Here is a 22,822-nt window from a genome sequence, read left to right on the forward strand (position 1 = left end):
TCATGTAATGATAGAAGAGTGCCACTCAGTGGGCCCAGGCCAACATAAGGACAAATTACATTACCTTCCCAGGGAGGGTGTCCATAGCACTCTGGGCTCACAGGGGATGGAATGAATAATTCTGGCCATCATTCAATCCAGAAGAAGAGCTCTGTCTTGTAGATCCATCTCACATTTCCCATACTGAAATAATCTTCAGAGAGAACCTCAAATACATGCTTGTCATGGTGTAATATTTCCTAAATGACATCCAATAGGTCCTCCTGTATAATCTTTACATAACTCGGAATTATGTGAAATGTACAAAGCAAGCTTTATGCATGGGGTAATCTATCTAAAGCTTTATTAAAAATTTTGATAGACTAAGGAAAGATTAAAAACTCTTCTAGGTTATTTTTTTTACATATATGTACCATTGGGGAAATTTCACTTTACTTCCTTTCCAAGAGACTTAACAGAAAGTTACAGTAAACCTCCCAAAGTAAGAGCAATTCCTCTCATAGAGAGCTGTTCCTAGAACAGCTGTCCCTACTAAACAAGTTCCCTTTACCTCTTGTTCTGGGGACAGCTCTGACATTTTTTTCTCATTGACAGTGGTCGCCAGTACTCAGGGCTGCTGTTAGAAACCACAGGGCCCCATACAGCCAACCTGACAGCCCCAACACCACCACCACCAAAAAAAACCCCCACAGTTTACTATGCTTCAGCTAAGAATTAACACAGTGAGTGATCAGTACCAATCACTCATTATGTTCATTCAGGAAAGGAAGGGGCTGGTAAATGTGACATATTTACCGGACCCTTCCCCCACTCTTCATCCTGAAGGATCCTATTGTGTGCTTGCTTGCAAGTGCCAGTAGGAAGGAAAGGAGGGAAGCTGGCAGCATTGTGGGGGTGAGGGGAAAAATGGGGGCCTGGGCAGCAGCGGGAAATGTAAGGTGCACAGGGAGGGTGATGGGTGCAGCAGGAGGGTGGCAATTACTGGAACCGATCCCCTGTATGGCTCTCTTTGCAACAGCTGAAAGCCAGTGGGAGGAAGAGGAGAAGAAGCCAGCTTTCATCTGCTGAAGATAACGCCATACAAAGGATCGGTCCAGTAATTGTCCCCCTGCCATGACAATCACCCTCCCTGCCCACATCTGATTCACCCAGTTGCCATGACCCCCTTGCTGGCCTGGGCCACACACAGAAGGACTGGTGGTGCTCCCTTATCCACGATCGTACCAGTACTAGAAGAGGGGGGAATCTACCCAATGTAGACATAGCATTTAAAATATGTTTGGAGATCTAACTCTTTCCCACTGTATCCAAAACTAAAACAGAAGGTTTTGCCTAGTGATACACTTTAAAGTATATCTAAACCAAAGAAAATTAATGTCATACTTTGCAACATCCCAATCTTTAGATGTGGAGGCTGCATTAAATTTCTTTTTGGTCAAGCTGAGAACATTTTCAGCAAGTATAGAACATACCTGTTGATCTCACCAGAAATGCAGAGCCCTTTTCACTTCTTGTGAGCTAAACTGATGGTAGGGACAGGTTACTGAGGGTAAAGAATGTGTACCACACAAAGTATGTTGTGATACAGCAGTGAATGGTGATAATGGGGACATGTGAGTGTTGTCTTTAAATTGAGCCTAACACCGCAGCTTACCTGTAAATGAAGCATTTATATGCTGTACTTACCTTTCTGGTGGACCATTTATTGGACATCTGCCACTTCTCTGTTCCTAAACTGCTACAAGTATTCAACTAGTGAGATGGGTTGAATACTTGCTCCCCCCCTCCTGTTGGCCACTGGGGTTTTCCCCCTAGCTTGTAGTAAAGTCTGAACTGGCAGGAGGAACCACAGAGGCTGGTGGTGGGAGCAAATATTCAACACATTCAGAAATGTAGCTGGAGAGCAGACAAGCAGTGTGTTTTCAAAACAGCTGAATCCTTGTCATTCCACTTTCTATAGCAAATGAGCACAACACATTTCACAGTTTTCATTATATTAGCATTGCCTCCCTTTGCAGCTCCCTACATTCAATCACAAACAGGGGCCGACTGACAACTCATGGGGCCCCCAGGCAAAAGGGGATCATGGGGCCCCTGTGTCCTTGCCCAAACTCAAAAAAAGCCTATGTAAAAGGTACCAGGGGCATCTCATGGGGCCTCCTACTGACCCCGGGCCCTCGGGCAGTGCCCGAGTTTCCAAATGGTCAGTCCGCCCCTGATCACAAATCATACTGCAAAAGGAAGCTCATGCTGGAAGATCACTGGACTGAAAAGGGAGCTGAGAGCTATATAATATCCAACATCTGTCACTGACTGCGGGTCCCACACCATTTGGGGTCACCAGCCCACCATAATTGATTTTTACTGACCCGGAAGCAATTGCCACTTTGTCCTCTAGCCCAGTTGTCCCTGCAAGTTAACTGTGGTGGAGGTGCTGCACTTGCAAAATAATTGATGTATTTTTGAACTTCTCTGCAATGATTGCCGTTCTTTATTGTACCTTGATAGGAAAGTCATGGGCCAGTGCTACCACTAGGCAAACTAAGTAGCCACCTTGGGCACAGCCACTGGTTTCCCTACTCTCTGCCATGGCCAGATCTAGGGGAGTATTGGGGTGGACTACGCTTCTCCCAGATTTCAGTTGTGCCCCCCCCAGGCCTGTCTTTCCATGGACGTTGTGCCTGGTTGCTAAGTGCTTCCCCCATCCCTGCAGTCACTGTTGGGACAAGGGAAGAGCAGCCTGGAGAAGTAAAGCCTGCAGGAGGAGGGGTGGAGGCTCATTGTACTGGGAAAGGTATTGGGGATGATGGGGGGGGGGGATTGTGCTAGAAGGAATAGGGATATAAGTGCTAGGAGTTGAAGGGAGGTTTGGGGGTGAGGGGCGATTTATGTTAAAAGGTGGGGGGTTGGGTAAAGTAGGAGGATTTTAATCTGGGAAGGGTAATTTGGAGGGTTTTAGCTAGAGGAGGGATTTTGGGGAATTTGTCCTGGGGGGGGGGGGATTGAAAGAAGAGGATTGTTGCAGGGAGGAGAGATTTGTACTAGGAGAGGGAATGGGGGGAATTTGTGTTAGGAGGTTAGGGTGGTTGGGGGGTTGTGCTAGGAGGGAGGATTGGGGGAGATTTGTGCTTGGAGGAGGGGATTGGGGGGAGTGAGATCTTGCTGGAAGAGGAGATTGAGGGGAAATCTGTGCTAGGAGAGGGAGGAGGGATTTAGGGCAATTTGTGTTAGGAGGGGGATTTGTGTTAGGAGGTTAGGGAGGTTGGGGGGTTGTGCTAGGAGGGAAGTTTAGGGGAGATTTGTGCTTGGAGGAGGGGATTGGGGGGAGTGAGATCTTGCTGGAAGAGGAGATTGAGGGGAAATTTGTGCTAGGAGAGGGAGGAGGGATTTAGGGGGATTTGTGTTAGGAGGTGGATTGGGGGGAGATGATTTGTACTAGGGTGGAAAATTTGAGGGGAAAGAGGATGTGTCCTAGGAGGGGTGAAGTAGAACTATAGATTACATTTTTTTTGAAGGGGGGTGCAAGTAGCTGGTCTTGCTTAGTGTGCAAAATAGTCTAGCACTGGCCCTAGTCATGATGTATCTTGACTGTTCCTTGTGTAAGAAATGATTTCATGAATTATATTGGATCTATAAACCAGCCTCTCTAGTTTTATAGTTGCTCTCCTGCTCACTCTCTAGCCTTAGATTGCCCCCCCCCCTTCCCACAATAAAACCTTAAAGTGGTATTAAACCCCAAAAAAAAAGCTGGTGATCAAGCCAGTAACACCTGACTTAGGGTCCCCATACACATTACAATCTGACAATGCAATATTTGCACATTAGCTTTAACATAACTATATTCAACTCAATCCATCCCATCAATCTGTATCCAATCAGGAAGGCCCTGATACTATAAAGTTGTTGGTAGATCTAAAGGAGATTGTAGAATTAATTTGTAAAGTGTGTGTTGAACTTTCGAGTGTCTCCATTCTGGATGGAAGAGCATCAGAGACACCAGTGGACACAAGCTTTGTCAGTCTAGGGAGAAGGCAGTGTTAGATACATCATATTTAGATGGGTTTGGCTAGCAAAATTAAAGCAGAATTCCAGCTAACGCTTTTTAAGCAGGAACAGTTCTTTTTCAAAGGTTATACATGTGATAATTAAAGCTGACCATTGTAAGCACCCCTGTCAGTGTTAAATGGTTTGTGTCAACCCTCCAAAGGCCACTTTGGCTGGAAAAATTGGGCTGTTAAAGGAAGTTAAAGAATAACGGACTTACAGGTGAAAAAGGGCTAAAAAAAAGAAAGCTAATGTAGCCACCACATCTAATAATTAACGAGCTGCAATATTTTTGGTTACATATGGCTTTAAATCACTAAAAAATATAATTGTAATATTTTTTAAACCATGGGTTGAATATTTACAAAATGCTGCATTTTTCATTGTTCTGCTGTAGTGACCAGGGACCAAAGCTTTCAACAGCTGTGAGCACAAGCTATTTACCAATTATAGTGTATGAAAGAAAAGAAAATTCGGGTTATTGTTTGCATTTAGATCTGGATTCCAGAGGTATGGACCCTGACTGTGCTCACTTTTGAGCTCCTGTTATTTACACATACAGGGGTTGATTTACTAATACTGAAGAGTGCAAAATCTGGTGCAGCTGTACATGGTAGCCAATCAGCTTCTAACTTCAGCTTGTTCAATTAAGCTTTGGCAATAAAACCTGGAAGCTGATTGGTTTCTTTGCAGAGCTGCACCTGTTTTTGCACTCTCCAGTTTTAGTAAATCAACCCCATTGCTTACTACTGGCCTGGCCCTAGGTTCAGATTTGTGTAGCTTTCCATCGATCATGAAATTGCCATAGAGACAAAAATAATTATCAGACCTGCAGATTTTAAACATAAACCCTTCTATCCTGAGCTGTCCCTAAAATGCTGAATTTCTGTGTGGACTTCTGAGAGCTCTATATATCTAGATCGATCTATCTATCTATCTATCTATCTATCTATCTATCTATCTATCTATCTATCTCCTGCCTTTACACGCACATGAACTTTAATGGCATCCCAGTCTTAGTCCATAGGATCCAATATTGAGTTGGCCCGCCCTTTGCAGCTATAACAGCTTCCACAAGGTTTAGGAGGGTGTCTATGGGAAGGTTTGACCATTCTTCCAGGAGCGCATTTATGAGGTCAGGCACTGATGTTGGACAGAAAGGCCTGGCTTGCAGTCTCCACTCTAATTCATACCAAAGGTGTTATATCGGGTTGAGGTCAGGACTCTGTGCAGGCCAGTCATTTTCCTCCACCCCAAACTCGCTCATCCATGTCTTTATGGACCTTTTATACACTGATGCGCAGTCATGCTGGAACAGGAAGGGGCCATTGCCAAACTGTTCCCACAAAGTTGGAAGCATGAAATTATCCAAAATGTCATGTCTTGGTATGCTGACGCCTTAAGAGTTCCCTTCACTGGAACTAAGGGTCCAAGCCCAACCCCTGAAAAACGACCCCACACCATAATCCCCCCTCCACCAAACTTTACACTTGGCACAATGCAGTCAGGCAAGTACCGTTCTCCTGGCAACCACCAAACCCAGACACATCCATTGGATTGCCAGACAGAGAAACGTGATTGGTTACTCCAGAGAACACGTCTCCAGTGCTCTAGAGTCCAGTGGCGGCGTGCTTTACACCACTGCATCTGACACTTTGCATTTCACTAGGTGATGTAAGGCTTGGATGCAGATGCTCGGCCATGGAAACCCATTCCATGAAGCTCTCTACCCGTTGTTGTTCGGCTAATCTGAAGGCCACATGAAGTTTGGAGGTCTTTAGCTATTGACTCTGCAGACAGTTGGCGACTTCTGCGCACTGTGCACTTCAGCATGCGCTGACCCCACTCTGTCATTTTACATGGCCTACCACTTGATGGCTGAGTTGCTGCTTTTCCCAGTTGCTTCCACTTTGTTATAATACAATAAAACTGTTGACCGTGGAATATTTAGTAGCAAGGAAATTTCATGGGTGGACTTATTGCACAGGTGGCAACCTATTATGGTACGATGCTTGAAATTACTGAGTTCATGAGAGCGACCCATTCTTTCACAAATGTCTAAAGGAGCAGTCTGCATATCTATGTGCTTGATTTTATACACCTGTGGCCATAGAGGTGATTGGAACACCTGAATCCAATGATTTTGAGGGGTATCACAATACGTTTGGCAATATAGTGTATCTATCCCTACCTACCTGTCGGTCCTTCTGCCTGTGCATTTATCTCCCCATCTATCCATCTATCTGTCCTTCTATACAACTATCTATCTATCTATCTATCTATCTATCTATCTATCTATCTATCTATCTATCTATCTATCCAGCTATTTATCTATCCAGCTATTTATCTATCTATCTATCTATCTATCTATCTATCTATCTATCGATCTATGTATCGGTATCTGCCTGTGCATCTGTCTCTCCATCTATCCATTTTTCTGTTCTTACACACAACTATCTCTTTATGCATCCAACTATCTATCACCCATTTATCAGCCTATCCTTTGATCCTTCCATATATCTGTCACCTCTCTATGCCTCCCTGACCTTCAATGTCTCTGTAACAGCCACCAAACTATGACATAACCATAAACTGTCTAAAAGCCATTCAAACTTCCCATTCCATTTCTTTGAAACAACCACCTTCATTCCTTGCATTTATTGCGAAACAAATGTATAATGGATAATGAAGTATCCTTGTTTGAGATTAGTATACAGAATAAACATTTAGGTTTGTTAATGGCAATTCATTCAGTTAGCAAGCTTTGTATGAGATTCAAAGCCTGTGCAAAGTGCTGATTCTACAAATGACCTTCAGTTTTTATTAACTAATTAAAACCCTAATAACAACTCCCAGCTGTCTATTGTCTCATTGCCATTATCACTTTAACAATATCTATGGCTGGATATCTGTCTCATTCTAATCAGCATGCCTTTCCATTCCCAGACATCACTCTACCAGCCCTGAAGAACTAACAGATTATCTGGGCTGCTTGTGGAAGACAACTTCCTTCTGCAAACGTTAGGGGAATAACTTTATTTTAGTAAGAAGATTCCTGGGTGAATGTTATTTCACTTGAAAATGCTTAAGATCTCCTTTTCCATTATGGGTAGATGGTGCACTCAGAATCTGGTGCAACTGTGCATGGTAGCCAATCATCTTTCTAACTTCATCTTGTTTAATGAAGCTTTGACAATAAGGCTAGGTTCACACCTATGCAGTTTGCTTTTGAAGTGTTTCTGCATTGTGTTTTGCATTGTGTTTTTTTTCTTGTTGCTAAGCAGATTTAAAATGCAAAATGCATCAAAAACGCACTACATGCTTTTCTGCAGTGTCTCCATTGAAGTCTATAGAACCAAAAACACAACTTTTTGTGTTCAAAAAAGTCCCTGACCCTTTCCAAAAAGCTCACCGGGTAAAAACGCAGAGATGTGAATGTGACCCATAGGAAATCATGTTAAATGGACTGCTATGCATCTCTGCAAAACTCAAAACGCTTAGGTGTGAACCTAGGGTAAAACCTGGAATCTGACTGGTTTTTATGCATAGCTGCACCAGATTTTGCACTCTCTAGTTTTAGTAAATAAACTTCAATGTGTACATCAGGGTTGTGTCTGAGGTCCTAATAGACCAGGGTCACCTCTGGGCACACAGAATAACAAGTTGAGGGACAGGTAGGATACCACGGTGACCACTTATAAGCCTAAGATGGTCTTTTTAACTGAACAAATATTAATTGGTCTAAAAACTATCATGCCACTTTCTGATGACAAAATAAATAATAATAGGTATGTAAGTTTATAAAATATCCAGCTTTCCAAAATTGTATCATGTATTGAGGAGGAGATTTGCTAACACTGGAGCACTTAGAGTCTGGTTCAGCTCTGCATGGTAGCCAATCAGCATCTAACTTCAGCTTGTTCAGTTAAGCTTTGGAAACAAAACCTGGAAGCTGATTGGTTTCTATGCAGAGCTGCCCAGGTGTTTATGGTAAAGTTATAGTAAATAACCCCCCCCCCCCCAATGTATCATCTCACTTTCTCCGAGGAGACTAGGGCACTCATTAGAAGACATGGGGCATGTGCTCTGGGTGCCAGGATCCAGCAAGAAAGTAAAGAGCACACCCAACCACAGATCAAGGAAATAAAAAGTAGAAATCAGAAAGTATTAAAAAATTAGGCAACTATTTGTAAAAAATTAAGGGAAATCATATATAGGTAGTTTACTGTTAGAAGTATGCTGTCCTGTATTGAACTGTATTGTAATTGTACTGTCTCCCTTTATATTGTAAAGTGCTGCACAAACTGTTGCCACTATATAAATCCTGTATAATAATATACTGTATATTTCTATATATTGATAGATTTATCTATCTATCTTTCTATCTTGCATATCCTTCACAGTATATACATTGTTTTATAAATATAGATAGCATATCTATGTTACATATATAGTTACATAGTTAGTCTGGCTGAAAAAAGACAAAAGTCCATCCAGTTCAACCATGAAAAAAAAAAGTTATAATCTTATACCAACCATTGATCCAGAGGAAGGCAAAAAAACCCAGCAATGGATGACCCAATTTGCTCCTGTAGGGGAACAAAATTCCTTCCTGATCCCCCGAGAGGCAATCGGATATTCCCTGGATCAACTTTACCTATAAATGTTAGTATTCAGTTATATTCTATGTATCCAAGAAAGAATCCAGGACTTTTTTGACACAATCCACTGATCTGGCCAGAACCAACTCTTGAGGGAGTCTATTCCACATTTTCACAGCTCTTACTTTGAAGAAACCTTTCTGTATTTGGAGATTAGATCTCTTTTCCTCCAGACGTAGAGTGCCCCCTCGTCCTCTGTGATGACCTCAGGGTGAAGAGCTCTACACCGAGTTCACTATATGAACCACTGATGTATTTATACATGTTGATCATATCCCCCTTATGTATTATACATGGAGATCATATCCCCCCTTATGTATTATACATGGAGATCATATCCCCCCTTATGTATTATACATGGTGATCATATCCCCCCTTATGTATTATACATGGAGATCATATCCCCCTTATGTATTATACATGGAGATTATATCCCCCCTTATGTATTATAATGGAGATCATATCCCCCCTTATGTATTATACATGGAGATCATATCCCCCCTTATGTATTATACATGGAGATCATATCCCCCCTTAGGTATTATACATGGAGATCATATCCCCCCTTATGTATTATACATGTTGATCATATCCCCCCTTATGTATTATACATGGTGATCATATCCCCCCCTTATGTATTATACATGGAGATCATATCCCCCCTTATGTATTATACATGGTGATCATATCTCCCTTATGTATTATACATGGAGATCATATCCCCCCTTATGTATTATACATGTTGATCATAACCCCCCTTATGTATTATACATGGTGATCATATCCCCCCTTATGTATTATACATGGAGATCATATCCCCCCTTATGTATTATACATGGTGATCATATCCCCCTTATGTATTATACATGGAGATCATATCCCCCCTTATGTATTATACATGGAGATCATATCCCCCTTATGTATTATACATGTTGATCATATCCCCCCTTAATCTCCTCTTCACAAGAGAGAATAAATTCAGTTCCTCCAATCTTTCCTCATAGCTATGTATGTATATATGTACGAATCTATCTATAGAAAGCATATGTATGTATGTATGTATCTATTTATTTATCTATATTAATACCTTAAAAAAAAATATATATATATACATTTAAACAAAACCAGAATTTTATTTTATAAATATAGATAACATTTGTATGTATGCATGCGTCCATATAATAACCTGTACCATATGTACATAGTCTTATAAATAGATAGCTGAATAGATAGATAGATAGATACAAAACCACTTAAATTATCAATATATAACAGAATGAGGTTACAGCACAATAAGCATTTTATATATACAGTATATATATATATATATATATATATGTCTGTATATGGCGAGAGATAGACATATAGTTGTGTGACATAGATATTTACACAGAGTCATATAAAAGAAATGATATAATAATACAATGTAATATAGCAGTTTAGTCCAATGCCCAGCCAACAGTGGAATCATTTAAAGTGTATGAACTAAATGAACTGCCAGCCTTATTAGCAGACTGTGTGAAAACAAGCTGTTTTATGGGCTCAATCTGATTATGTTAATAAATCCCATTTATAATTGATAAACCATTTTGATAATTGCCCAGAGACATCTGTCAGCCAGTGGGCTCTGGTCAATTAGCGCAAATGCCCAGCTAGCTAACCCTGCAGCCCGGCCACCTATTAAATGAACCCGGACCCTGTGAGGACAGGAGCTGTCTGGTGGGGTTACACAGATTGAGTGGCAGAAGGAACTAGGCACTCTCATTCTGCTGGCCTTGAAGGGGGGGGGAGTTACCGGGGGGGGGGGTTAGGGCGGGGTCTCAAAGAGCATCATCTCATGCAGGTACTGGCCCCAAAAAGACAAAAGCCTGATTTCATGGTGATGTGACAGCTTTGGATGGCACAGCAGGGGCAGCTGACACAGCCACAAAGAACAAAATTACTTTAAAAGTCTTCTGCAATCTGTGGCTGTGAGTCACTCCTTCCTGAGAGGTTGTAAGAGTCTGATCCTGGGCTCTTCAAGGACAGACACTCACCAAGAACCCAGGCAGAAGGAGCTGACAAACACACAGAGCCAGCTTAGAGGATTCAGCTTTTCTTAGGGATTTGCAGCCTCTTCAGCCAGTGAGCTCTGCTGAAAATTCCCAAGCATTGTCTCCCATTTTTAGCACCAGACAGAATTCTGGCTCTTTAAAAAAAAAAACAGTTTTGTAGGTGGCCTTGCCTGTCACTGCCTTGGAACTGGCCCTAAACCCAGAAGTGGACTTGTAGAGGGCTCTGATTTGGAGAAGGAACAAGAAAAGTTATATATATACATTTTTTTTTTTTACCCCCTTGGAGATAAAAGGACAAGGAAAGCCCAATGCATCTTCACAGCCCTTCCTTGATGGCTGATGGGAGCTTCTCTCTGTCTGGACACTTGGTGAGGAGTCCAGTGGGGAACCCCTCCAGACTTCACAGCATTGAGGCCATCCTGGGATTTTCCAAAGAGGACAGTGTTCTGAGCTCCTTCCAGGCAGAGGGCAGTCCCAGGAATGGCAAGGAGGCTGAGAAAAGGGCTTCCAGACACTGCTTGATCAAAATGGCTGAGGAGATACAACCCCAGCAGAACCAGCTTGAGGACAGGCAGGAGGATATCTATGGGGGTAAGTCTCTGCCAACTTCATAGTATAGACAATATGATGGAATGGAATGATATTGGACTACTATGTTGTGCTGTTTTAGCATTCTGCACTGCATTATGCCAATGGTGCTATTATCATATTACAAAATACATTATTATAGACCACAATGTTACATTGTCATAATGTATTGTTAGACTGTTACGTATCATTTTTGTAACTTTTTGTAGTTTTACTCCTAGCCCACTCATAGTTTCAATAACTTACTGAAAGTTTGATCATATCATACTTATAGTTCATTTCTAATACCCAGGCTGAATTCAGAGCTTTACACAAGGATAAGGATCCTTATTTTAAGCCATGTGACTGACATTTTCAAATCACATTGGGCTCAGTTAAAAATAACTGTCACTTTTTATTAATTAAAAAGAAGAAAAAAAAAAAAAATATATATATATATATATATATATGTGTGTGTGTGTACTTATTTATTATACATGTGTTCATGTGTTAGCTTTGTGAATTACATAGTTAGTCTGGCTGAAAAAAGACAAAAGTCCGTCCAGTTCATCCATTACATTTAAAAAAAGTTATAATCCTACACCCACAGTTTTGAATTGAGCCTAAACATTTATGCGACTTTACACAAATCCTTTTTTTTTTTTTTTTTTACAAAGATTTTATTGGGTTTTTATAATATTTTTACAAAGTGCACAAAACATTGTGCGCCAAACAGTGCCTTTTTTAAGAAAAAAATGTAATTATTAATGTTTATGTCTTATTTTATTGCAGCACACTTAATTGTATCACTTTTTGTTACGTTATTCTCTGGTAACATATGAGCAGGGGCGGACTGACCATTTGGAAACTGGGGCACTGCCCGAGGGCCCCGGGGTCAGTAGGGGGCCCCATGAAATGCCCCTGGTACCTTTTTCATAGGCTTTTTTGAGTTTGGGCAAGGACACAGGGGCCCCATGATGCCCTATTGCCCATGGGGCCCCATGAGTTGTCAGTCCGCCCCTGGATATGAGTTTTATGGCAATTTCTTGCATAGCAAGATTAGGCATAGAAATTACAAGATACTCGTCCCACTTGGACATATCAGTTTACTACATTGTGTTCATGTGTTGTTATATTCTTAATTTGATCTTACATTGTAGCTTTTCTTTGCGTTTATACTGCACTACTTTGAATTATCGGGGTTTCTCTAGTTATAACTTTTATCAGTGAGTGTTCAGTTTTTAAGAGCACTCCAAAAAGTTTCCTGTAGTGATTGTTATAATCGTCAAAACATATATATGTATATACTTTATTATTGTATACTGTGGGTGTATTACTTAGTTCTACATATTGTACATGTGTAAACATACTCTGATATCAGGATATGGGCTGACTCAGAATAGTGATTAAGGATTGAATCCCTAGATTACAAAGTTTCTTTTTTTTAATTTAATTTTAATTTATTTGATTTTCTTTTATATCATATTAACTAAGTGATCCTATCTGATAACATATTATGGTGTGTTGTGCTTACTCACACACTGTTTTTGGTGGGGTTTTTTAATATTGATATGAGCAATTGTATTATTTTGTCGTTTGTTATAAAATATATCCTGACTTATGGGAAGTCTTGTTCTACAAATACATAGTTTTAACAACCTGATACATGAGGTTTAATTACACGTTTTGCATTTTTTTGGATGATTTATGTTACACTGTGCTATATACATATATACATAGTAAATGCCACTATTACACTTTATTATTTCTATCTAGCTATATTGTCTTCTTTGGTTTTACATTATTATCGTTTAGTTTTTTTTTTTTTATCTGTTTTATCATTTGTGTTTAGTCTATGAATAACTACAATGAGTTGTTGTAACTAGTGAATCTATCTAACCCAAGCCCGGCGTCCCTTGGAGAGTGGGCTGGTAGTTCACTATACACCTCCCTAGTATATGCTGGCGCTATATGAAACCACTGACATGAATAACCTTTGCGAACCTCTGATTCCTAGATGCTTACTGCAGTAAGAGCTCCAGTGAGTGCCTGAGCCCCGGGCTGTCCGCCGGTAACGGTGACAGTAAGTCCGATGATGAGCAACCAAAGAAAAAGCACCGGAGGAACCGGACCACCTTCACCACCTACCAGCTTCATGAGCTGGAGAGGGCCTTCGAGAAGTCCCATTACCCCGATGTGTACAGCCGGGAGGAGCTGGCCATGAAGGTCAATCTGCCAGAAGTCAGGGTGCAGGTAAGGAGGGGTACAGCCATCCTCATCCCCAGGATTACCATTCACTTACATCACAGCTGCTTCAAGGTACTCCAGCAGGTCAGGTTTTCCGAACTTCCAGGTAGCCGCATAGCTATGTTGAATAATCAGTGCGATTATAATTGTGTTAACAAATCGGGAAAACGTGGCCAGCTGGGGATCCCTGAGGGAAACACTGACCTTAGAAATCATATAATATATATTTCCTTATGAATTGGACGGACACACTGCCACTCATAAACATTGAAGCCATAAATAAAAGTAAATTAATAAGATCTGAGGCAATTTATTAGTAAGGTGTATTACATGACTAAAAATGTACAGTATAACAGTATACATCTTCAGACAAGCACACCCTCTCTGTTACTTTTTCTTTCTTTCTTTCTTTTTTTCTTTCTTTCTTTCTTTCTTTCTTTCTTTCTTTCTTTCTTTCTTTCTTTCTTTCTCCCTTTCTCTCGGTTATCCTTCCTTCCTTCCTTCCTTCTTTCTTTCCTCCCTCCTTCTCTTTCTTTCTTTCTTTCTTTCTTTCTTTCTTTCTTTCTTCCTCCTTCCTTTCTCTTTCTTCTTCTTTCTCCCTTTCTCTCTTTCTTTCTCCCTTTCTCTCTTTCTTTCTCCCTTTCTCTCTTTCTTTCCTTATCTTTATTTCTTTCTCTCTATGTTATCCATCCTTCCTTCCTTCCTTCCTTCCTTCCTTCCTTCCTTCCTCCCTTCCCCTCTCTCTGTCTCTCTCTCTCTCTCTCTTTTTCTTTCTCCCTTTCTCTCTTTCTCTATCCCCTATCTTTATTTCTTTCTCTCTCTTATCCGTCCTTTCTTTCTTTCTTTCTTTCTTTCTTTCTTTCTTTCTTCCTTCCTTTCTTTCTTTCTTTCTTTCTTTCTTTCTTTCTTCCTTTCTTCCTTTCTTTCTTTCTTTCTTTCTTTCTTTCTTTCTTTCTTTCTTTCTTTCTTTCTTTCTTTCTTTCTTTCTCCCTTTCTCCCTTTCTCTCTTTCTTTCTCCCTTTCTCTCTTTCTTTCTCCCTTTCTCCCTTTCTTTCCATATCTTTATTTCTTTCTCTCTATGTTATCCTTCCTTCCTTCCTTCCTTCCTCCCTTCCCCTCTCTCCCCCCCCTCTCTCTCTCTCTCTCTCTCTCTCTCTCTTTCTTTCTCCCTTTCTCTCTTTCTCTATCCCCTATCTTTATTTCTTTCTCTCTCTTATCCTTTCTTTCTTTCTTTCTTTCTTTCTTTCTTTCTTTCTTTCTTTCTTTCTTTCTTTCTTTCTTTCTTTCTTCCTTCACATTTAGAGGATCTTATTTCGTCTCGTCGCTCCACATGATTGGATGTTTAGTGAACTTAAGTTATTGGTCTGGGTTTAAAAGTTTCCATTTGGTATTAACACATTTTTATAATAAAACTAAGATTATTCGTACAGCAAAATAAGGCGATATATTTAGCTTTATACCCATAAACGGTGCAATAAAAACCCTCCAAAAACTCTGCATTGAAGCTGTTCATAAAATGTATCTGTGCTCCGTAACTCCTGTAACTTCCAATGTTATAAGGTCAGCCTTGGCCTTGTGGAGGACAGATGGTCTGCAGAGTGAGCTGGGCTTATACTGTATATATTTATACCAGAATGTAGATTGCAACAACAATTTACGGTTTTTGGTGTCCTTTTATGACACAGAGAATAGCTGCGATTCAATGGATCTCAGCTATTCTCTGGTCATTCACAGTTTATAACACTCAGGAGATCCTGTCAGCCCTTCTCTGGAGATCTGTGTTCTCCCTCCAGATTCTCCAGCCCAGAGCTGGAGAATCAGAGGGACCGAAAACTAAGCAGAGATAATTTACCTCTGCTTAGTAAACTGGTCTTTTACTATAATCTGGAGAGATTATAGTAAAATGAGCCGTTTTTCAGAGTTTTTAGACCGTTATCCAGCGTTTGGAGACCGTTCTCCCTTCGTTCGGAGAACTGCTTCATAAACTGCATTCACAGGAGAACTTTGTTCTCCGAGAATGCCGGAGAACTGAGCAGCGATCTATTACCTCTGGTTCACAAACGGACACCTTTGTGTGGGATTTCTTTATTTCAAGATGTGAACTCCCTCCCCATCCAAAGCGATTAAAGGCAGTGTGTCCTCAGCCTTCTGCGTGGAAGGACCTGCTGGGACTTGCAGTTCCACAGGAGGAAGTAACAGTACAAAGAAAATAAAACACAGCCTAGGGAATTTAGATAACAACAAATTAATAAGAACATTGAGTACCTCAGATCTAAGGAAAGATAAACTAAACGAAATTATTTTTCTGTGAGAAGAGGTGATAAGGAGGACATGCCTATGAATTCATCCGTATAGTTAACTTCAGGAAAAGTTGTTCCCAGCTCATTATAAAGGGGAAAATCCACTGCATACAGAAAAACTTCTTTACAGTACGAGCTTTATAAGAGATTAGACTTCCACAGGAGCTAGTTTTACATTGTAGATGGCTTAAGGGTTTGCTGCATTTCTAAATACACAACATGTAACTGGCAATTAATATTTATAAGAAATAACTCTGCACATTGTTCATCCAGAGATTATTTTTGTCTTGGGAGATCAGGAAGGGATGTTTTTCATAGAACAATTTGGATCGCACTTTTTTGCATGTTTTTTATTTAATTTTTGTCTTTTGGATGAACAATATAGATGTGTTTTTTTAACATAAATATATACCTAACAACAACAACAACAGTAATTACTTTCTGCATTTATCGCAGAAAATCTATTCAACATAAAATAATAATAATAATATGATAATAATAATAATAATAGTAATAATAATAGTAATAATACTTATTATTATTCTATAATTAAAATAAGACGATTCTTGTTTTTATAATGATGATAATAATATCAATAATAAAATCTATGTATTTAACATATTTAATTTTTTTTTAATGTTTAAACTAGACAAATTAATTAAAACTTGATCATTTTGTTTGCTTAGCTTTACTCCTTAAATTATATTTTATGCAACTTAAATTTGATGTCAGTGGTAATGCCTACATTGCTATGTGACATCAAATACTATGTAATAACAATTTATAATGTCTAAAAATGTTTTATTTCGTATCAGAATTTTGGATCTGAAGATCATCTGTAAAACAAATCCAAAAGACAAATCTTCACCAACAGAAAGTCAGAGACCTGCGGATAGGAAATTCATGAATTGTCGGTCTAATAAAAAAAACTAAAAACTCTTCTACGTGTTTAGAAACTTATCGGTTATTAGAAACAAAACAAAGAAATGACATATTCAAGCCTGTCGTTTCCAGAAATTTAAGTTGTCAATATAAAATTAATCAGTTATATGTTTGATGTTTAGATGAATGCAGTTCACACTGCAAACCAAGGTAGCTGTATAGTACAGGGTGGGGTTCACCCAGACATAAAACCACAAATAAACAATGCAGTAAAGGGAGAGACATGGATACAATATAGACAAGAATCTAGAACACAAGTGATAGCTGTGCGAGTGTCAGATTGATGGTCCCATCTTACAGAACAAATGCAAACAAAATTCTTTTTTATATAATATATTATAAATAGTGATAATAGTATGATTACTTCAACATAATACAGGATAATTACTCTTGTAATGAGCATCTGAAATGTCGTTTGTTTTTGAAAAGTATGTGACCTGGATTATCCAGAATGCAAAATGTCACATATTGTAAATGTGTTTGAGTTCATTAAAACAGGGAGGTCGATTTGCAAAATTAATGGGGGCTGCTTACCTGGTATGAATCTTAGTAAATAAGGTGAAGCTGTGTTCACTTCAACTATATGCAAGAAAAATAATAATGTGTTCAATTTAATTTGCAGATGATTGGATATTCAAAGAAATCACAGCTGTACTTCATTTACTAAGCTCCCTAAAAGTTTATTTTTTTGATCAGTTTGCTTTAGTACATCAACCCCATTCTGTTTGGAAGTATATATATATATATATATTTTTTATGTTTTACATTGGTTTGCACTTTTGCTTATACAGCTATACTCTAACGATTTGTATTTACATACAGCTCTGTATTAGTATTTAGATACAATATGACCTTTTTTAACAATTTTTATACCTCAGGCAGGTATACTGCAGCTTGTAGGACTAGGAAGTTTTGTAGATTGTATAATTGCCCACCCCTATATTTTCAGGGACAACTCCAGGTTTGGAAATTTGGTCCTGGAATTTGTCTTTGTTGAACTGAGCTGTAGAATTGGGAAGTTTAGGGAATGCTATACAATCAGTTCTACAGATGAATGAGTTAGTACTAAGTTAACTGCAAATGGGGAAAATGTATCATCACAAGCCAATCATGTGATAGCAGAAATTTTATTTTTTTTAAATTTTCCCAGACATGATGGGGTTTTAAAATTTGGCTTATTCACTAACATTAACTTTGCAAAGTGAACATCTATGTTCAAAAACTATGAAAATCTGTATTTAACCAAACTGAAAAAAATAAAAAATTTTAAATAATCATAAATATTAACAATCTTACCATAGAAAGTATGACCAGTTTGTCATACATTTTAATTTGTGGTTTGTTTTTTTTTGCATACTTCTGCAGATCAAATTAAAAAAAATATTTTTCAATTTTAAATTTAGTCTTGTATAATCTATTGAAAAATAATTAAAATGTGGTCACAAAGTTTTTTTTTTTATATTTTATATATAATAACTTAAGTTGCTCTGCTCTCTGATCACTCTATCTTTTGCAACTTTGTATCCATAAATAAGAAAAGCTGTTGTTACTGAGCACAATGTGATGAAATCATTACTTTGCCTTGGAAATTATGTCATATAGACCATGAGGTCCTATAGCTTTGGCAGTACAATGTATGAAAATGAAAGTCATGTTGGAATAAAGGAAACGTTACAAGCTGATAGCAGGTCATACTGGAACTTGTATTTTTTAAATATAGTACAGTTATAATGTCATCAAGATTATTGATTAATCATTCATATGATATTGTTACTTCCACAGGTGTGGTTTCAGAACAGGAGAGCTAAATGGAGGCGACAAGAGAAACTTGAAGTGACTTCCATGAAGCTTCAAGATTCCCCAATCCTGTCTTTCAACCGGTCACCGCAACCGCCAGCCATGAGCACCATCAGTAGCAATCTTCAGCTTGACTCCTGGCTCACCCCACCCATGTCCAACACTACTGCCCTGCAAACTCTGCCAGGCTTTGTCACCACCCCACAGAGCCTCCCTGGCAGTTACACTCCACCACCATTCATGAACACCAATCCTGTTGGCCATGCCCTTCAACCGTTGGGATCCATGGGTCCACCACCTCCATACCAGTGTGGCGCCAACTTTGTAGACAAGTACCCTCTGGAAGAGATAGACCCCAGGAACACTAGTATAGCAGCCCTCAGGATGAAAGCAAAGGAACACATTCAGTCTATTGGTAAGCCTTGGCAAGCCATCTAAAGAGTAAAGTTCAGAAGCAAACTCTTTATGGTGGCCTCCTAGAATCAAAAGACAATGAATTTCTGAGACTTTAACTTTATGTGCCAAGCACAGCTGAAATCAGAGCATCTTGAACTATCCCAAAGTTAAAGGTGGCCTATCACAGCTTTTTCAAAAATAATTGGACCCATAAAATAACCTTCACGCTAATTTATACAGAGCTGGGTATCTTGTACAAAGAGGGCATTTTTTGTACCCTTAAAGAAGAGGTGCATGATTTTATATTGGGCCTCACATGACAGTGTGCAATTTTACCAGGCCCAATAATTTGTCATGATTATTGGACACCAAAATATGTGATTCAATATTGGAAATACTAAAGTGAATTTGATGTATAATACTCTTGCGACATAAAAATTGAATTCCCATTGCCCTTGTGTTCAGAAACATGCTACTGTCAGTAACGGTAAATGTTAAAAATATTCTTTTCTAGCGACACACTTTACAATCTTTCTCCTATATTCCAGTTTTCTTAGACTTAAATTCTAAATTTAAGTCATGCAAAGATGCCACTCGCAATAGACTTAGATCTGTATACATGTAAACATATAGCATATTGTAATAGCAGAGTGTGTATGTGGCCAAACCACAGAATGTGATCAAAGTATGCTGCGATGCTATTGACTGGTTGAGGTGCTGAATTTTAAAGTGAATGTAAACCCTAGCAGTTAAGTACTTTTATTGGCCTATTTATGGTCTTTTAAATATACCATAAATATTCCATTGAAAGTGGTTTGTTATATCCATTCGAAAAGTTCAAATATATATATATATATATATATATATATATATAAAATATCTTGATCCTGCCATAAACCCAGTGAGTTGTTAACTTCTTGTGCTGTCTGCCCATTGATGCTCTGAAGCTCATTCCCACTTCACCTTGTCAAGTACACTACACCCTCACCTGTAGATGAGGAGGGGGGAGACGTTCTGCAGTTTAAATCATGAGTGAGCAGCCACAGCACTAGGGTGAACTTGGCCACCCTAGGACAGGAAGTGTCCTACTGGCAGGATAGACAGGTGAAAATGAAGAAAAACAAAAGCCCCTCAAAAAAGCTGGTAAGCTGCTGCATATTCAATTTTTGACTTTGGGTTTAATGAAAATCTACCTTTATGAACAGTGAACCTAAAATAGCTTCCTCTGTGTTGGGTAGCTCTAGAAAGCTCTAATTTTCCAATAAAGGCTTCAATCAGGAAGGTGGTGCTCAACCACAACCTTCGGCCCCGCTATGCTTCAGCAACAGCCCTCATTGTGGTGGGTGGCCTCACTGACCAACTGGTGGGCTCACTTACCCGCTTGATGTGTACTTCAAGCACCCTAGCTGAGGTCATTGTTTGCACCAGAAGTTTTTGAGCTCTCTGGCCCCTCTTAAAGATTTTAGGAAAGTACCTACCTTTCTATCCAAGAGAAAGTTGGCCACCGTTGACCTGACTATAGATGGGGACAAGCACCCTAGCTGAAGTCATTATTGCCATATTAGAGCACCACAAGTTTGTGAGCCATCTGGCCCTTCTTACACATTGTAGGAAAGTACCTAGAGCAACACTGTTCTACTATCCAATAGAACGTTTTCCACAGTTGCCCTGACTATAGATGAGGACAAGCACCCTAGCTGAAATAATTATTTCTATATTAGAGCACTACAAGTTTTTGAACCCCCCCCCTAAAATATTGGCAAAAAGGCACCTAGAGATACCCATTCTTCTATCCAACAGAAAGTTCATTACAGTTGCCCTGACTGTAGATACTTTAAAAAGTTGCAACCATCATGACTGTTATTATCCACACCTAGAAAGGTTTGTTTGAGTGAAAAGTTGACTTTTGTTTATTTGTATCATTTCTTCTGCAGTTTAATTTGAATTTTCTTATGCTGGTAAATCTTTTTAACTGATTCAGTGTTATTTGTCATTTGCAGAGCCTTGTTTGTAATAATTTATTACTCATAACACAGGTATCTTTGTACTGAAAATTGTGTTGTATTGGTAAAAAAAAAAAAAATAGTGGTGAATAGCTACAACTATCCAGCCCAACTATTTTTTTTTATCAGACTTTATTGTTTATGACTGTTTCCATAGCATACCTGCAGGGGCGGACTGACCATTTGGAAACTCGGGCACTGCCCGAGGGCCCCGGGTCAGTAGGGGGCCCATGAGATGCCCCTGGTACCTTTTTCATAGGCTTTTTTTGAGTTTGGGCAAGAACATAGGGGCCCCATGATCCCCTATTGCCCGGGGGCCCCATGAGTTGTCAGTCCACCCCTGCATACATGTGACTGATGTGACTGTTCCAATTCCTGATTTGTGGAAAATCAACATAGCTACCTAGTGAGATGGGATTTTAGGGCAACAAACTGTCCTTTGTTCCATTATTTTTATATCTTTGTCTTCAGGGAAAAATCTATTAGGACTCTGACATATCACCACATAGCGAATGCGCTTATTTATATATTTAAAGGTGTGCTGCCAGAAAGATCTATACTGGTGTTTGGGGGCAGCACAATAAAAATAGCTGGGGGGGGGGGGAGGGATGGGGTTGCATCAAATTAAAAACTCCACTCTGATCATTGAGAAGTTGTACAAAGCTGTAACAGTCATAGTATGGTTGGCCACCATTGGACACCAGATTCTTCAACTTATTTTCATTTGTAAGTTTTGGATTGACTCACTGAGCCCGTGTTTACATAAACATCCAATTAAAGACATCAGTGCTAATTAGCCGAAGGGAAATTAGCTCATTCTAAGCTCTTTAGGATAAAGCATCTCAGTGACTTACGTATTAAAGGACAGCGCAAGAATTGGATAAATGACAGATGTTCACTACGACAAAAAGGAGGACTTGCCCCATTTCTAGTAAGCCTAGGGCAGTCTTTGTAGTGTGGTGCATACAGCACCTGCGGAGTTCAAGTTTGTGTTTGGTAACATGTAAAATTACTGTCAGCCTTCCAAGGACAATCTATCTTGGACATGTCAATGGACACCACAAACAAGGATTTATTTTGGGCCTTGAAATATAGAGCGTGTCACTCTTATTTGACTGCCAGGATGTACGACGTAGACTGAAATGTAATGGATTGTATTATTTCTTGCCAATTTGCAGATGGCAGAGTGATCCATTTGATATTAATATGACTGTAATACAGTAAATAATATAAAATATCTGTGCGTTCTTTTATTGGATGAATTTATGTTGGTGTTTTGCTAATTATAAAGTGCCAGATGATGTACAACTACAAATTCCAGCATGCTTATTCTCTAAAATATAAACATCTTTTTTTAATACCCAATAGTATTTTCCAAGAGGTTGCCCTCGAACCTGTAATCTGAAAGATGTACAGAAGATTCCTCAAAGTTGCCACATCTTACCTTAAAGTGGTTGTAAACCTTTACATATACGTAGTAAGGTGATACACAGAGATTAAACAAATCCTCCTACATAAGTTGTATCTGTATATCTGCAGTATTCTCTTCTCTATGTCTATTCACAGTGCAGAATTTATAAAGCTTGGCTAAGAGTTTAGAGAAAAAGGGGCAGAATGCTGAAGTTATACTCTGCACAGCTCAGAGAGGAGAGTTCTGAGAGCTGATTGGAGGGAAGGGACACACCCCCCTCTACACTGCTTGCAGGAACAGAGCTCAGGCTGTCACTCAGCTGGAGGTCCCTCTCCTGTCATCATTTTTCCCCTTTGTGTCAGGAAAACTTGTCAAAAGTGACCCATGCTGATAGCAGAGG

At 39.3% G+C, this 22,822-nt stretch overlaps 1 protein-coding gene across 1 annotated transcript; it reads left to right on the forward strand.

The window, feature by feature from the left end:
- Positions 1-10,602: 10,602 nt before the first annotated feature.
- On the forward strand, positions 10,603-22,319 carry RAX (retina and anterior neural fold homeobox). Its single transcript, XM_089689469.1, has 3 exons — positions 10,603-11,350; positions 13,344-13,579; positions 18,598-22,319. The coding sequence occupies exons 1-3, from the start codon at positions 11,068-11,070 to the stop codon at positions 19,048-19,050; spliced, it is 972 nt and encodes a 323-aa protein (XP_089545595.1). The 5' UTR covers positions 10,603-11,067; the 3' UTR covers positions 19,051-22,319.
- The last annotated feature ends 503 nt before the right edge of the window (positions 22,320-22,822 follow it).

The sequence above is a fragment of the Staurois parvus genome, unplaced genomic scaffold (genome assembly GCF_062004578.1).
Source record: "Staurois parvus isolate SC_StPar_1 unplaced genomic scaffold, SC_StPar_1.0 ptg000475l, whole genome shotgun sequence".
NCBI classification, from domain to species: domain Eukaryota; kingdom Metazoa; phylum Chordata; class Amphibia; order Anura; family Ranidae; genus Staurois; species Staurois parvus.

Excerpts from the sequence above, each read along its gene's own strand:
- RAX (XM_089689469.1), top strand. The coding sequence starts at position 11,068 with ATGCATCTTCACAGCCCTTCCTTGATGGCTGATGGGAGCTTCTCTCTG. Across the intron at positions 11,351-13,343 it reads GCAGGAGGATATCTATGGGG|ATGCTTACTGCAGTAAGAGC; the intron begins GTAAGTCTCTGC and ends TCTGATTCCTAG. Across the intron at positions 13,580-18,597 it reads TGCCAGAAGTCAGGGTGCAG|GTGTGGTTTCAGAACAGGAG; the intron begins GTAAGGAGGGGT and ends TTACTTCCACAG.